The 15413-nt window shown below is 42.7% G+C and overlaps 1 protein-coding gene across 1 annotated transcript in view; it reads right to left on the bottom strand.

The window, feature by feature from the left end:
* LOC140227518 (transcription elongation factor SPT6-like) overlaps window positions 1-15413 on the bottom strand; it is a 35572-nt gene that overhangs the window by 5971 nt on the left and 14188 nt on the right. The window contains exons 15-29 of the mRNA XM_072307919.1: window positions 14539-14668; window positions 13084-13234; window positions 12365-12519; window positions 11537-11732; window positions 9847-9989; window positions 8848-9042; window positions 6853-6988; window positions 6220-6357; window positions 5206-5373; window positions 4303-4430; window positions 3649-3859; window positions 3140-3287; window positions 2468-2616; window positions 1967-2107; window positions 725-923 (exon numbers count right to left, since the gene is read on the bottom strand). Of these exons, the coding sequence (XP_072164020.1) occupies window positions 725-923; window positions 1967-2107; window positions 2468-2616; window positions 3140-3287; window positions 3649-3859; window positions 4303-4430; window positions 5206-5373; window positions 6220-6357; window positions 6853-6988; window positions 8848-9042; window positions 9847-9989; window positions 11537-11732; window positions 12365-12519; window positions 13084-13234; window positions 14539-14668 (2388 nt within the window). The remainder of the gene's footprint in view (window positions 1-724; window positions 924-1966; window positions 2108-2467; window positions 2617-3139; window positions 3288-3648; window positions 3860-4302; window positions 4431-5205; window positions 5374-6219; window positions 6358-6852; window positions 6989-8847; window positions 9043-9846; window positions 9990-11536; window positions 11733-12364; window positions 12520-13083; window positions 13235-14538; window positions 14669-15413) is intronic.

The following is a 15413-nucleotide window of genomic DNA, read 5'->3' as shown; positions in this document are numbered from 1 at the left end:
TCAATAGCTAAAAAATATAAGCAGAACTTCCTGAAATTCAAAGACTCACTACAAGGCATATTTGGTCCTGCTGATGATTTCTCCAGCTGCTAAACGATTCGCTGCTTTCAGCGCACTTATCCAGATTTTCAGTGTATCAACCAAGTAAAAATCCATGCTGATAGATATTACAACGCCCTCTGAAAGGGCTTGTGACAACATTGGGAAAAATGTGAGTGATACTCTCTGAAGCGTGAAACTTTGCAGCCAACATTAAAGGTGTTTTAGTCAAATGCGCATGCGGGCGCACGGCGCAAGTTTCCGATAGAGACCTATGCTATCGACTCCTCTTTGGCGCTTACGCTTTGGCCCACTTCCCCAAGTCCGAAGAAGTCCGATCCACTGTAGTCAGTGGTCCGATCACAGTTCAGCTCATGATTCGTCTGAGGGGGATGACAGCTTTAGCAAACTTCTTTTGTGATGTCATAATAAGAAGCACATATGCACGCACCCTGGCATTACTACAGACTGCGTGATGTGCAGAGAAGACAACAAAGGCAACGTTACTTAGCAACACCTAAGCGCTTTACTCTTGATGACAGCTCAACTGCAGCAATCTTCGTATCAATGCTAGCGGTGATCGGCAGTATCATCAACAGCGCCCTCTACACTACCGGGACTATGCACCTTTAAGTAAGAGTGATCCTACTGAGATATATTTTCCCCACTGGGTGTCAAGACTCACTGCTGGACTGGGCAGCCTTCTTCTTGTCATCCTCAGCCTTCTGTTTGTCCATCTCAGCTGCCTCGTAGTCATAGTAGGTGTCCCGCGGTGGGGCCCACTCTCCGTTCCGGTCCTGCAGGTCCGAGCTGCGGCTGGTCAGGTCCACCTGGAAGCGCTCGATGTCGATCTTGATGATCCTGGCGTGGAGTGTCATGCCAATCTGGATGGACAGATGGGCAAACAGACAGATGGATGGATGGACAGACACGAGAGATAGAAGGTCAAATAGTGACAGATAACATGCAAGAATAGAGACACAAAGGTACAAACAGCAAGATGGAAATGCACAGGACAGACAGAGAGATAGATTAAAAAACCAGACAGAGAAATGGAATAACAGACAGACAGACAGATGGATGAATGGAAGAGATATAAAGAAAGAAATGATATAAGGAATAGAAAATCTTTACACCTCCAAAAGAACACATTTACACTTATTGAGGCTGCTGTTCTTCATTTCATAAGACAGAATGAATTACAATCTATTTCACCAAAACAAAATTTACCGGTTCTTTCTTTGCTCTCATTCACTTATCATTATCACTCATTATCAGCATTAATTGGGGAGCAGAAATATTTGACTATACATCAACTTGCACTTTCCGAACAGGATATGACATATGCATTATGAAGATCTCACTGAACATGTCATATCAGCATTAAAAACTAGAAAAGCACTCTGAGAGCGCAGACCTCCGCCAAGCAGCTACTTTCCACCGATGATCTTGGTCTTCCATACAAATCACTCCACCCATAGGTATGCATTGCCTAATTTCCCAATATAGAAGCCTTTGCTACGTCATAAACTCTCAGCTGCACGGTGCGCCTCACCCTGGCAGAAACTAGAGCACGCACTTAAGTACGCATATGAAAACCTCAAAAATACGCAGCTTGAACTCCCAAGTTCATTGACCCTACCTGCCAAAATTGTGAAAATCCTTCATAAAGTTCATACAAATTTCCGGATCACTACCAAAATGTAATCATCTGTTCCTTGTGTCATTCTCAACCTTTCCTGCAAGTTTCATCCAAATCCGTTCTCAACTTTTTGAGTTATTTTGCACATGGACAAACAAACCAACGGTAATGAAAACATAACCTCCTCCCTTGGCGGAAGTAACAACAACAACAACAGAAATCACACAGCACCACTCTTTGCCGTTTCAGAAATAACAGTTTCCCTGTCTCATATTGTAGACTCACCTTGACTCTGTCTTCTGGGTTTTTGACCTTACTGTCACTCAGCATCTTGGTGTGGATAAATCCTTGGATGCCATTGTCCAGCCGAACTTTGACCCCCACGGCCTGGCCGGGGCAGTTACCCGTGTCAAAATGACTCCACACCTGAAATGCATACACGAAGCCACAGAACACAAGGGGAAGAGAAAGAGACATTTGAAATCATAACAGAAGATAAATGGATATCCACATATTACTGAGCAAAAATGAAACAGTCTTACACAACAATGGTTCTACTGATGAAAGACACAGAGCTTATGATCCTATAGGAAACAGTATTTACCCACTGAACACATTCAACTCGTTTTCCATCATATTTTTAAAAGACTGACTACTCAGCTACTCCACTTCCCCATTCCAACCACACCAAGAAAGTGCAGTCCCTAACTTTCCACAATTCGGGTCCATAGTCCCATGCCTGTAAATGAGTTGATTAAAAAAACAAAAATAATGGTCAAGTCTAACCTGGTTGAGTTCTTCGAAGTAGTCCTGCTGACAGAAGGGGCAGAGCCAGAATCCCGTCTCATCATTCTTGCTAGGGTTGGCCTCATCCAGCATTTCCCTGGTAGGTCTCCGCCTAGCGATGCCGGTCACTGCACACATCACCATCTTCCCTGGGGTGGTGGACAGGCATCAGGGAGCAGGAGGGGTGAGAGGAGAGGGAAATCAACAGTAATATCATCCCCTTGAATTTCCAACTGTTTTGGGGCCAGTTTTTAAGCAGACAACTTATCTATCTACCATGGCAAATACTACTTAAACCCCTGCGTAGCTTAAATATCCAAACTATGACCATAACAAAGACAAACAGATAACAGAAGAGAACTACGCAACAAAACAGAGCCAACAAAATGCTCTTTCCTCATTCTAAATAGTTCTCTCTGACATCTGTTCCCCCTTTTGCGTGTATTTTTTGTCTTTACAGTAACTGATTGACCTGTTGGTAATTGTTGGTAATCAGCAGACAAAGTTAAACAGAACAATGATCCCAATTTCCTTGTAAAGAAATCACTATGCAAAAGATTGAAAATTGAGTATTTAGCTCCGAGTACTTTCTCCAGCATCTTAAAATCCCTCCTTCTATACGAAAAAGGGTCAAAACATCACAGAAAAAACACGTATCTATCTTCCACCTACCCCTATAGAAAGTCTCTGGAGTCTCCTTGGTCAGCATGCTGAAGGCCTCCTCTGGGCTGGGAGGATGGAAGGGTGTCCTCAGGTCCTTGTACCGACTGTTCAGCTCCGCCCGGATGTCATACAGTGTGATGCTCCTGTTACCATAACCCTACAGAGAGACATACAACACAAGCCCTCGTTCATAGGCACTAGCTACCAAGTTATAGACAGAAATGTGCAGTCAAGGATCTTTGTAACTTAATATTTTTTGCCTTACTATTTGTGGCTGAAAGTGCATAACTGAGACCATACTAAAGGACTAAGATAAAGCACATGCCAAACAGACAGGGACAGATTAACATATTGAAAACAGAGAGACATATATCACATCTTAAGAGCACTCCTACAAAGAAATAAACTGCTTTCCATGCACTATAAGATATTACACCAATCTATCCACAAATGAACGCAAATTGTAGAAAAAACAAATGAACATATTCATATGATTTTCTAATGAAAATCCAACATGCCTGTCTCTCCAGCTCCTCTGCGAAGGCATCAAGATCCAAGTCCTTGAGTTTGTCTGGATTCTCCAGGATTTCCTCCAGGGCCTCAGCTGGGTTAGCATCATCTGCTGCCTCGTCATACTCTAGGGCATCGACAGCCATCTTACGGGCCCACTCATAGGTCTCTGGGTGGATGCGGGTGCTGTCCAGGACCTCTATGTAGGTATCATCGGCACTGCAGAGTGATACACAAGATTGCACATTAGATTTCTGATGTTGATGTTTTGGGGGTTGTCCCACAACACAAACTCAAACACACATGACTGAGTTATGCTGAATTAAGTATGAAATATCAAAGAAGTCTATCTCTTACAGCTGGCTATACTATTCAGAACAGTAATCCAATACAAAATGACATTCCACGAATGTGTATTTCTCACTCTCCCCTATCACTCAAATGGTGAGATTTCCAGATAAAAAGAGCACATCAACGTAGACATTTGATTGTGAATCAGAAACAAGGATGTTCTGCTGCTTGATTTAACAAGAGCATCAAACCCCACATGGCTCACATCCTAACAAGTTGATAGACAAACCAGCCAACAAGCCTACACCACCAAATCCCCCTCCCCCAAAAACAAACAAACAAACATAATAACGGGTTCTGGACACCATTACCCATCACCAGCGGAAGCCGTGTCAATCTTGAGGAAGCCAGCACAGTTGATGAAGACCTTGGGGCCAAGCTCACAGTGGGTCACCAGCTGATTTCGGTTGTCTAGCCTCTGGTTCTTCTGCTTCAGTTTCTACAATGGTTCAGGGAAGTGCAGAAATAGCACATCAATGAAACAGTGAAGCTCATACTAGTCATAAATAAGCTACTATATTCACTGAATGGGCTTCAGTAGAAATTCTGACTTCTAGACAACTACTGTACAGTATTCAATGAGGGGCATTGCATCATTGATAAGAACACCATGCAGTAAAATGGACATTCAGTTTTTATCCCTCTGTACAAAAAAGAAACCAAACACAACATACAATGTAAATGAAAGAAGGATATTATTCAGAGGGGTGAAAGTTCAGGTGTAAGTTTCTTCAGTTTGTCTCCATCTACAAACTACATTTGTTAAGATCGCAACTGCTGAACTGTAAATTTTTCCGACATGTTTGTTAATTTACAGATCAGCAGTTGCGATCTTAACAAATTTAATTTGTAGAGGGAGACAAACTGAAGAAACTTACACCTGAACAACATACAATGTATTCACAAAGAAATACATGTGGACACTTACACAACAGACACATACGTGAGCAGAACTGGAAGTTATTGAAATATGGTTATTATGCGATGTCATCCTCTTTTATAAAAACTCTCATTGATAACGACATCATGGAACCATATGCCACTCTAAGAGCCATCCATAAACAAGTGATAGACCACATTTTTTGAAAGAGTCGTTAAGTACAGCTACTGCCAGATATAATTTCTGAAGTCTTGCCAAACACCACTACCTTTAGCTATTACTGTGAAAAAAAACAACAACACCCCAACAGAAAGACAAACAGAAGACAACTTACTCTCAACAGAGCATTGCCCTTCCTGGGCCCCAAGCCACAGACAAACTGGACCAGGGAGGAGGTGTGGGGGTGCAGGATGGCCCGGTTGATGTCCACACCCACCTCGTTGACACGGTAGATGAACTCTTGGTAGATGGCTTCTCTCAGCTCATCCTGATTCACCGCTTCCTACATGTTACAGCAAAAAGGGACAAACATTGTTAAAAGTACAAAGTGTGTCACAAGCAGGACACTCCCTGTGTAATCTGAATGTTATTGTTTATGGGAAAACATCTTACTATCATCATTATCCATTACATGTAATGCTGACTAAATCATTAACCCATTGCGGATGAGTCCCGAGTATACTTAAGCAGGTGTCTATGGGAAATGCATGTTGTAGCAAAATCAATCCGCCCTAAACGGGTTAAGAAGTTCAAACTGTCACTGTGACTACAGAAACTTATGCCAGGGTAACAATACTTAAGCTCATTTGACATTCACATTTTCTACTTGAATTCCTCCTTGCACACCTTTAAATCTTACTCACTGTCAAAACTTGATCGATCAAAAAGTTGATAACTTTGCTGTGTTCATAAAAGTCTCTTGAGCTCTTCATAGTGAAAATTTTTAAGGCATTGACAAATGTGTATGTATGCACATAGGCCATCAATTTCTCTTTATGACAAAATAATAAACACATAATTGAGAAGTGTACTCCAACACTTGGATAGTTATGAAGGAGAAAGCAGCCTTCAGTGAGTTTGAATAAAATCTGTAAGGTCAGGAATTTGAAAAAAAAGAAGAAGAAGAAGAAGAAGAAGAAAAAGACTCCTTTAAAAGCAGTCTAAAAACTCACTTGTTTAAAGCCTCAATTTGACTACTCATTACATGTACTATGTCCTTTGTCTCCTTCACTTTCTCTTCCTTCCGCGCCTAGAGCACTCTGCAGAGTGGATTTGGCACTATATAAATCATATCAATTATTATTATTATTATATTTAAAAAAAAACCCAGAAAGGTGTGGTCAAATACCTGCTGGGGATGAAGCTTCATACAGAGGAGGTCTTCATCAGGGTTACAGAGACGAGCAAACTCCATGAGGGGGTCCTGGAGGCGGCGGGCCACCGAGACAGCCTGCCTCAGGAGGGGAGGGTAGTCTCGGAACTCAGCCTGGAGAGAGAGAGAGAGAGAGAGATAGAGAAATAGGGAGAATCAAGGGAGATCTTGAATCATTACTTAAAAAAACAACTGCAACTACAACAATTGCTTGGCAATGTGGGTCCAAAATTCACAAAGGTACAGTCTCCCCTGCCTTAGCAGCCACCTGCCATACAGCCACTAAAAAATCCCCCACCCCCTTCCCATAACCCATAACCAAGAAAAGCCATGTTAAAGACCTATTAAAGCGGTCACTTGTCTATAACCACCATTTTTGTCGTCTCCCTTGGGAGGACCGCTGTAGACAGATTGGACTGTGGTTTGAATAGAGTCCATTAGCTATGATAGATTAATTGAGCATAAAACTTCTCCTACCAGTATTTTCAAACTTCGAAATATTCCATATTTACAAGTATTCAAGTTTTGCAGGTTCTTGAGGGATTAAACATCGAGCACTAACAGAAATTTTCTAGAATGTCAGGAAAGTCACACATTCTGAGTACCAACCTCGGCAATCTTTGTGGCCTGGAAAGTGACGGACACGTTGCTGTCGAGCATCTGTACTTCAATCGGCGCCATCTGCTGCTCTGATTCCAGATCCTTGATGCAGCCTCGAATGTCTTGTATGACCGAAGTTGTAGCTCTGTCAGATGAGGGCACATTGAGAGTGGAGAGAATAGGGACACGTGGAGGGATGGGGGAGAAAACATGTTGAGAAGTAAATTTTAACTTCTAAGATTCACAGGAACTGTTGCCACGGCTGAAAGTGATATTTTTGATTGCTAGCACTCTCTGCATGGTATTGCATTTACTCTTCAGTCAGCTAGGTAGAGAAACTGCCAAGAGCCACATTATACTGAGAACACAATGAACACATATATAGAAGATGCTACATGGCTGACAATTTCAACAAAAAGTATTACGAATCTCTGCGCCACCACCTTTGAAAGTAAGCACGCTAAAGCACAATACAAGACACAATTTGAGGGCAATAACAATAGATTTGATAGAATTTGGGGAAACTGCACATATTGAGCGTGCTGAATGAAATTCTTAAAAAAAACACAAACAAACAAACACACAAAACAAACATATTCCTCATCTAGAAAACAAATAATCTCATTTCTATAAAAGAACTAGAAATGTCGCTCTGGCGACTGGTATGCCTCCGCCATAATGCATGATTTTCCCAATAGGTCTAGATAGTACATGTGGACAATGTGTGATTACATTTTCACAAAATTGGCAAAATATTGAAATGACAAGTTTGTCACAAATGTGTTGAATGTTCACCTTCCTTGACCTAGGTTTAATTGGATGAATAGGAAAGCATGTATCTAGGGATTTAAGGACTTTACCTCGACTTTGACCCATTCATACATTTAGGCATTGAGTAATTTTCAAGGTACAGGTGTGAAGAAAAAGTGCAATTTTTGAATTGAAAAGTAAATTGTTACCATTTTCATCTGGCCCTTGACCCTAAAATTCATAAGATAATCACTTTCAGGTAGAACATGCATAATATGTACTAAGTTTCAAGATAACTTGAGCCACTTCCGAGATATGGAGGAAAAAGTTAGTTCAGCACTTTCACTTGATCTTTGACCTTTTGACCTTTGAGGCAAAAAAAGAAGAAAAAAAAAAAACTTTCCAGAGAATTTCTATTAGGTTACACATGTATGCATACACCAAGTGTAAAAAAAAAATAACCCTGCTGGCACTGCATGATAGGAGGGAAATAGTAAAATTTTGAAGTGTTGCACTTGACCTTTGACCCCTGACCTTTGACCCCATGAACCCTACATTCTCTAGATAATCACTTCCAGTCAGTATATGTATATACTATGTTCCATGAAGATATTGTACCTTGAACAATTTTCCAAGGTATGGAGAAAAAAAAAAGGTTTTAATATTTTTACTTGACCTTTTGACCTTTGACCTTTGACCTCATGACCCAAACTTTCACCAGAGAATCTTAATTGGGTAATACATGTATACACTAAGTTTCAAGAAAATATCTTCAGGCATTCAATAGATATGGTGGAAATAGTGAAATTTTATGTATTTGACCTTGACCTTTTGACCTTTGACCTTGAGCATGTGCACCCAAAAGTTGATAGGCACAACTTCACCCCCTAATACACATACATGCCAAGTTTCATTAGGATACCTCAACAGGTTTTGATAGTTACCTTGTCCACAAAATTCATTACGGACGGACGGAAGGACGGACGGACGGACGGACGGACGGAAGGACGGACGGACGGACGGACGGACGGACAACCCGAAAACATAATGCCTCCGGCACCACTTCGTGGCGGAGGCATAAAAATATACCAAATAATGTTAGCAACACATAGGAGACTTTGATCACTGTATGCTGTCTATTGATTCAAAAAGACTCTTTCAAACAAGGCCTAGCTTTAATATGCTAAACATTAATTCTTAAGCCAGCTCTGGAAATCACATGCCACCATCACACATGAAAAGGCCTGCACCCACCTTCCCTCCGACGCCACGGCAACCACGTGCGGCTTCTGCTGTGCAATGAAGTTCTTGAGGGACTCCAGGTCAGCCTCCTTGAGGTCCCGGTCCCGCTGGTAGAAGGCCGTCCGCCGCCTCAGGAAGTGGGGCAGTCGCAGGAAATCTGTCACCTCCCCCTCACCGTCAATCATACAGCAGAATGCAGCGTTGTCCCTTTGAGGAGGGGGTGGGGATGGGGAAAGGAAACAAGATTTTAATGTCATCACTGGTTTAGAGTGAAGAGACTGGAGAGCCAATTTTTTAAAGATATATCCTTGATCTCCTGATAATCTCTGGCTACATCCAAAATGTTTATTCCAACTTACTGGGGACCAATTATAACAGACCTACCATCTGGCAACACTTTCACAAACCATGCACCTGCAGCTTTATGGGATGGAGTGGGAATCTGGAAATCTAACTTTGGAAGTAAGTTGTGCCTCTCACCTGTGAGCACCAGGTCCATGGTGGCTATCTTTGTCAAATGAGTATATTCATAATATGTTCTTGTCGTCTCATTTATGTCACTGCGGAAACCAGACATTTAACTTGCACATCAAGTCTCATCTCTCACTCATTAGGGCCAGTGGTGGCTTCGTACACGGCTACCAAAATGGTGTGATTGCGTACATTCCCATATTTCGTTAAGATAAGTGGGGAATGGTTATCGGAACTTTCAGTCTCATCTCACCTCTTGTACATGAATGTAAATCCCATAACTTCCTAAATCTTTCTCAAGATATTACAAGAATGCACAAGTCGCTTCCGATCTTTTACATATTCCAGAACAGATATTCAAGCTTTGAGGCAAGCACAGCTTCCAGAGTCTCGCCTCTTGCTAGTGAAGGCCATGCAAAAGACTGCTTCACAGATCTTAATCAAGATGGTAAACAGAGGGGACAAATGCATTACTATGCTTTCTTGTACTCAAGGATAAATATTTGATCATTAAGGCGAGTGGGTTACCATGAGACTCACCTCTCGCTGGTGAATGCCATGCCCATGACCCGCAGCCCCATCCGTCCCTGGCCCTCTAGGTACTCATCATCATCCTCCTCCATGGGCTGGTCCACCTGGAAGGGCATCACCTTCAGCCAGTTGAACATCTTGGCGCAGCATTGCTGTCAGAGGTCGGGGGTCAGAGGTAGAAAGGTAAGTGCATCAGTCAAGCCCACAGGGGTTCATTACACACAATCATAATCATAATCACAATAACACAATCACATAGGTTACTTTGTGGATGCAGTAGTAACAATACGCAATACCGTTCAATACTGACCAATTTTTTTAATTTTTTTTTTTGACTGCAGGTGACATTTCAGCACAAGAGAGCACCAAACAATGCCAACCCAACTGCTGAAAAAATAACATGCAAAATTTTACTCCAGTCTGTATGAAAGTCGTGGCTAATTCTACTCCTCTAAATAGACAATGACCCTCTTAGAAAACAAACTGCAATAGGGTCTGTCACCCAAAAAAAAAAAGAAAAGCAAAAACAAAACAAAACAAAACAAAACTTCACAAGGTTAGACTGGACAAATCAGTATGGTAAACAAATGCATCTCTTTAATCCAAAAATATTCCTGACTAAATGATGCTTAACACAATCAAAGAATGTGAATGGACTTTCAGGGATCTTGTTTCTTTTTCCACTCACTATGGCTGCGTTCATGCGAAACTAGAATTGCGTTTCTAAACGCGTTTAGTCGCTAAACGTGTTTAGTTGCGTTGTGTTCATGCGATTTTTCCATTTAAACGCGTTTCAAAACGCCGATCTGAAACGCGGAAAAAAGGGCGTTTTGAATCATGATTCTGCCAGAATCACAATCGCAGAAACCACATGAACGCAACCGTGATTTCAATCATGATTCTGGACGTCATTGTGCGCTGTGCACATGCGTGTCTCACGGGGTATCCCACTGGTTCTGTTCGCGCGCTTTATGTACGTCTTATGTATCGTGTGTTTCGGTACCATACCTGCACTAGTTCGTTTACATCAACGCCATACACCGATTCTATGCTAGTATTTGGCTGTTTATTGTGATAACACATGTAATTATTGTCCGATCGAGCTGAATGGCTCCAGCTGTTCTACCAATCATAAGATTATTTCTCGTTCTGTGGGCAGAGCCACAGCAAATTGGACGGTGTTCACCTAAATAAAAATGTATACAATAAACTCGCAGATCAACAGGAGGTCAGGATCGAGTTGCAGAGACATGGTCAAACTGCGCAGTGCGCCACGCAATGGCAGAGGGTGAGCTGAGCCAGAATCAGCATTGACGAAAGCCCGCATGAACGCTCTTCCGCGGAGACCGTGATTTGAAACGCCGTTTTGAATCATGATTCATGTTTGTGATTCTGGCTACGAAATTCGCATGAACGCGGCCTATAACTAACTGTTAGATATTTCCAGTTGACTTCTCAGAATACCAGTGTAATACAATAAGCCACTCTCAGGTAAACTTTGCAGAAAACTAGGAGAAGATTCTGGAAAAAAGTCACCCAAATATTCTCGTGTGGCTGCACTGTGCACATAGCTCAGCTACCACAATCCTCATTAATGTACCTGTAAATATTGTTTTACTTATTTCTTCACTCATGGGAAAAATTCAACACAGCCTCTCAGTCCCATTCATAGTAAACTGTGTGGCTCCTATTGGCATACCTTAATGATGCCTTCTTTGGCCTCCACAATGAGCTTAGCCCTCAACTCCTTGGCCAGCTGAGGATAAAGGATGTTATTGAGGGCCATCTTGATCGCCTCACTCCTCCCCCTGTTCCAGTCCTGCACCACAGTGCTGAAGCCGTCCACATAGTAGAGTTGCTTGATCTCATCAAAGTAGGTCTGAGACTGGTAGGAACTGTGCACAGAAGCAGCGAGAAAGGTCTTACGTTAAATCATGTCAAATACTCTCTATTTTTAAGATGGCAAGAGTGACAACTATGAATCAACTCTCTACTACCCACTACTGTGCAGATGGGAAGTGTGACAATAATGGGAAGTGTAATAAAAGTCAAGCCGAGATTGTTAACCGTTTTTTGCAATGAACAAGAACACTTGAATTGGTGTCATAGTGGGAACAGTGGCTCTGGCACAAGCATGAACAGGGAATCATGGAAAAAAGAATGCAGTGGGCTAAAAGCTTGTTTGGTTTAATTAATTAACATTTTCCTACCCCTATTGAGTGCTTTTAAATCTTAACAGCATTCTGAATCTGGCTGAGGCCTACACAGCTGGAAAGTGCAACAACTAACAAAGAATGGAGTTGAACACGTTTGATAGATAGCATCGTCTCTCTTCACTGTTACCCCAACTGATTCTCTTGTCTTGTGAATGGACTCCTTTTTCTACCTCATTATGGTCCTTCAAACCTGGGGGGGGGGGGGGGGGGGGTACACTCCCACAAAATCTTACCACAGGGAACTTCTATGAACTATTACCACCATTAATGTCAGTCATTCCAAACAGGGAAGGGGTCAAGCACCAACTGACCTTCCACCCTGTGCCATGTCAATGCCCATGGTCATCTCAATGAGTTTATCCTTCTCTGCCTGGACCAGCTTCAGGAACTGGTCCCCAAGGAGGTCCTTGGCCTGCTTGTTCTTCAGGTACTTGCTTCCAAAGATGGGATGGCTCTCATCAATTTCCTAAAATTGCCAAGACAAAAACAAGGAAAATACATCAATGCAATAACAAATTTTGAGAAATGGGGACAAAATTGTTTCACAGCTTGTAAGTTTCATAGAAACTTACTGCATTTTTTGCAAAGGTTATCAAAGCAAAACAGCAAGAACGAAATATCAATCTTCGAATTGCTCGTGAAAAACTTCACCTAAAACTTAAAGCTAGAATAATTCTACAGCACAACAATCTACATTAATCTTTTTTACATTTCCCTTTTTGTGTGATCAGCCAGACAAATGCTTACAGATTACAAAAATTGCACAATGACAAATACAAACACACACACACACACACACACACACCTGCATGTATACACACCTACATATCAAATACACACGTACCTCAACACACACAACCATACTGTACATCAACACACACATGCACTATAACACACATACACACAAAAAAAAACACACACAAAAAAGCACACACAGACACCCACAATGTACCTATTGTGAGTTTGTGTAAATAATACCAGTATGAAACAAACATATCAGGAGGACAGCATACATCTCACTATAAGTCACCTTGATTCCTTTCTTGGTGGGTTTGACGGATAACTTTGCCCTCTCGTAGTACGTCTGCCGTACACACTGCCTAACCAGCGGGTCGTGTGCAATCTGCAGCGCCACCATGTAGTTGGCCGCTTTCAGTACCGCATCCTCTGACTGAAATTTGCTGTGGAAGATTCAACAGAACAAGACAATCGATCATCAATTAAGTGATACGTGATCTCAAATGATCTTTTAATACTTGATTATATGCACAACAAATGCATATTAAGAGATGATTGTGTAAAATGGTGCATAGCAAAGTGCAAACCATTTTCATGATAGAGGAAATATAGATTGGAAGAGGTTCATCGTGGTGAAGAATGAATGAAGAAAGTAATCAGTTGTCTCACGATGTGCAAACGTTGAGAGGTTGCGACGTTTCGACTGCGAACTGCTAGTCTTCGTCAGGCAATGAACATAGACTTTGCTGCGTGCGGTTTATATAGCCGTGAAGGTGGCCCGGGGCGACCGGGCGCGCGCTATTGTTCGGGTCTACTGAGGCGTGAGCTGGACTGCCATTGGCCGGTGCCGCTGGCCTGCTATTGGTCGAGGTGCTCCTGCATTGTGGTTGGCCAATCACCGGGCGCGGTGCTGCTATTGTTCCCTGCCGTGGCGGGGGGCGTGCTGTCTCGAACCGGTTCAAACCGGTTGGTCGAGTGGCGTCGAATGGCCGATAACCATGCATGAACATCGCCGAGATGTTCGACTTGGACGCACGGAGAGTTCCGCTGTCGCCGAACATGCGTGGTCATCCGAGCACCATCCCAACTGGGAAGAGGTTAGCTGCATTGCGCAGGACAAGCATTGGTACACACGCCGTGTCAAGGAAGCTATCCACATCCGTCTACACCCGAACAACATCAACAGGGATAGCGGCATTGACATCCCTGACGAATGGTTATCGGCCATTCGACGCCACTCGACCAACCGGTTTGAACCGGTTCGAGACAGCACGCCCCCCGCCACGGCAGGGAACAATAGCAGCACCGCGCCCGGTGATTGGCCAACCACAATGCAGGAGCACCTCGACCAATAGCAGGCCAGCGGCACCGGCCAATGGCAGTCCAGCTCACGCCTCAGTAGACCCGAACAATAGCGCGCGCCCGGTCGCCCCGGGCCACCTTCACGGCTATATAAACCGCACGCAGCAAAGTCTATGTTCATTGCCTGACGAAGACTAGCAGTTCGCAGTCGAAACGTCGCAACCTCTCAACGTTTGCACATCGTGAGACAACTGATTACTTTCTTCATTCAGAGGAAATATATTTAGCACAATTGTAAGTTGTCATTCAGCATGAGATTTTCTGCACAAATTTCATGAACACAGTGCAAAAATCATGATGATTTCAGCGAAAAGCTTTTACTCCTTCAAAAGTGACAGATGTAAGAAAATCATGAGGAAAAACTGAGTAAAACGTCACAGCTTACTTGCTGATGAATTCGGAAGCCGCCTCCTTGGTGCTCACTGGATGCTGTTCGGGATCGTGGCGCTGGTAGTTGTCCCTCAAGTTCTCCCCAAACTGCTCCGGAGTGAGGCCATATTTGGCAGCGAGACCAGCTGCAGGGCAAGACATCATATTATCAAAGTTTCACTCCACTTGATCACTGCATATGTCACATATCGTCTGTTGAGAATGAGAAGGGCGTTAAGTTGTCTCGAACACTATGGGTTTTGTGACAACTTAACGCCCTTATCATTCTCAACCGACGATATTTTGCAAGATAGTATTTTGTGAATTGTGACTTGGGAGATAACTTCATGTTAAAATAGTTAAATTCACCATCGAAAACAATGACGGAATGAGAAGAGGTATGACCACTCCTTGAGAGAACAGTTACTGATTTTCCCTTTCAGAGAAAAAGATGGTGCATCTGTCATATAATAGAAAGTGTTTTTCAAAGTTGGTTATTTCGGGAACATAGGTCCACTCGCAAAATTTGCTTAAACAAAACCATTGCACATGCTGCATATACAGTGTATTTTACTAAGCAACAAAAGAAAAGCATTTATATAGCATCCACTCCCCACGCGCTATGAGGAACCAAGACAGCCCTCAATTATGAGCTAAGACTAAGCTTTTCGCACCAATCTGCCCAGTAGGGCAGACTCTCTAGAAGACTCTGTAAGGATCTAGCTGTGCCAGCATCAAGCCTTCCCATCATCTGCCAATCACTGATGATTTTCAGACAACTAAATGTAATGTTAAAAAGGATGTAGCTTGGTAGGCACATCTCACACACTGATCATTACTGGCATCATCCTCTGTTCTACAGTGGGAAGGTCTAGGGGGAATCGTGGACGC

The sequence above is a fragment of the Diadema setosum genome, chromosome 4, assembly GCF_964275005.1.
Source record: "Diadema setosum chromosome 4, eeDiaSeto1, whole genome shotgun sequence".
Classification (NCBI taxonomy): domain Eukaryota; kingdom Metazoa; phylum Echinodermata; class Echinoidea; order Diadematoida; family Diadematidae; genus Diadema; species Diadema setosum.
Note: the sequence above shows the minus strand (reverse complement) of the source record. Positions and strands in the feature narration are given on the sequence as shown.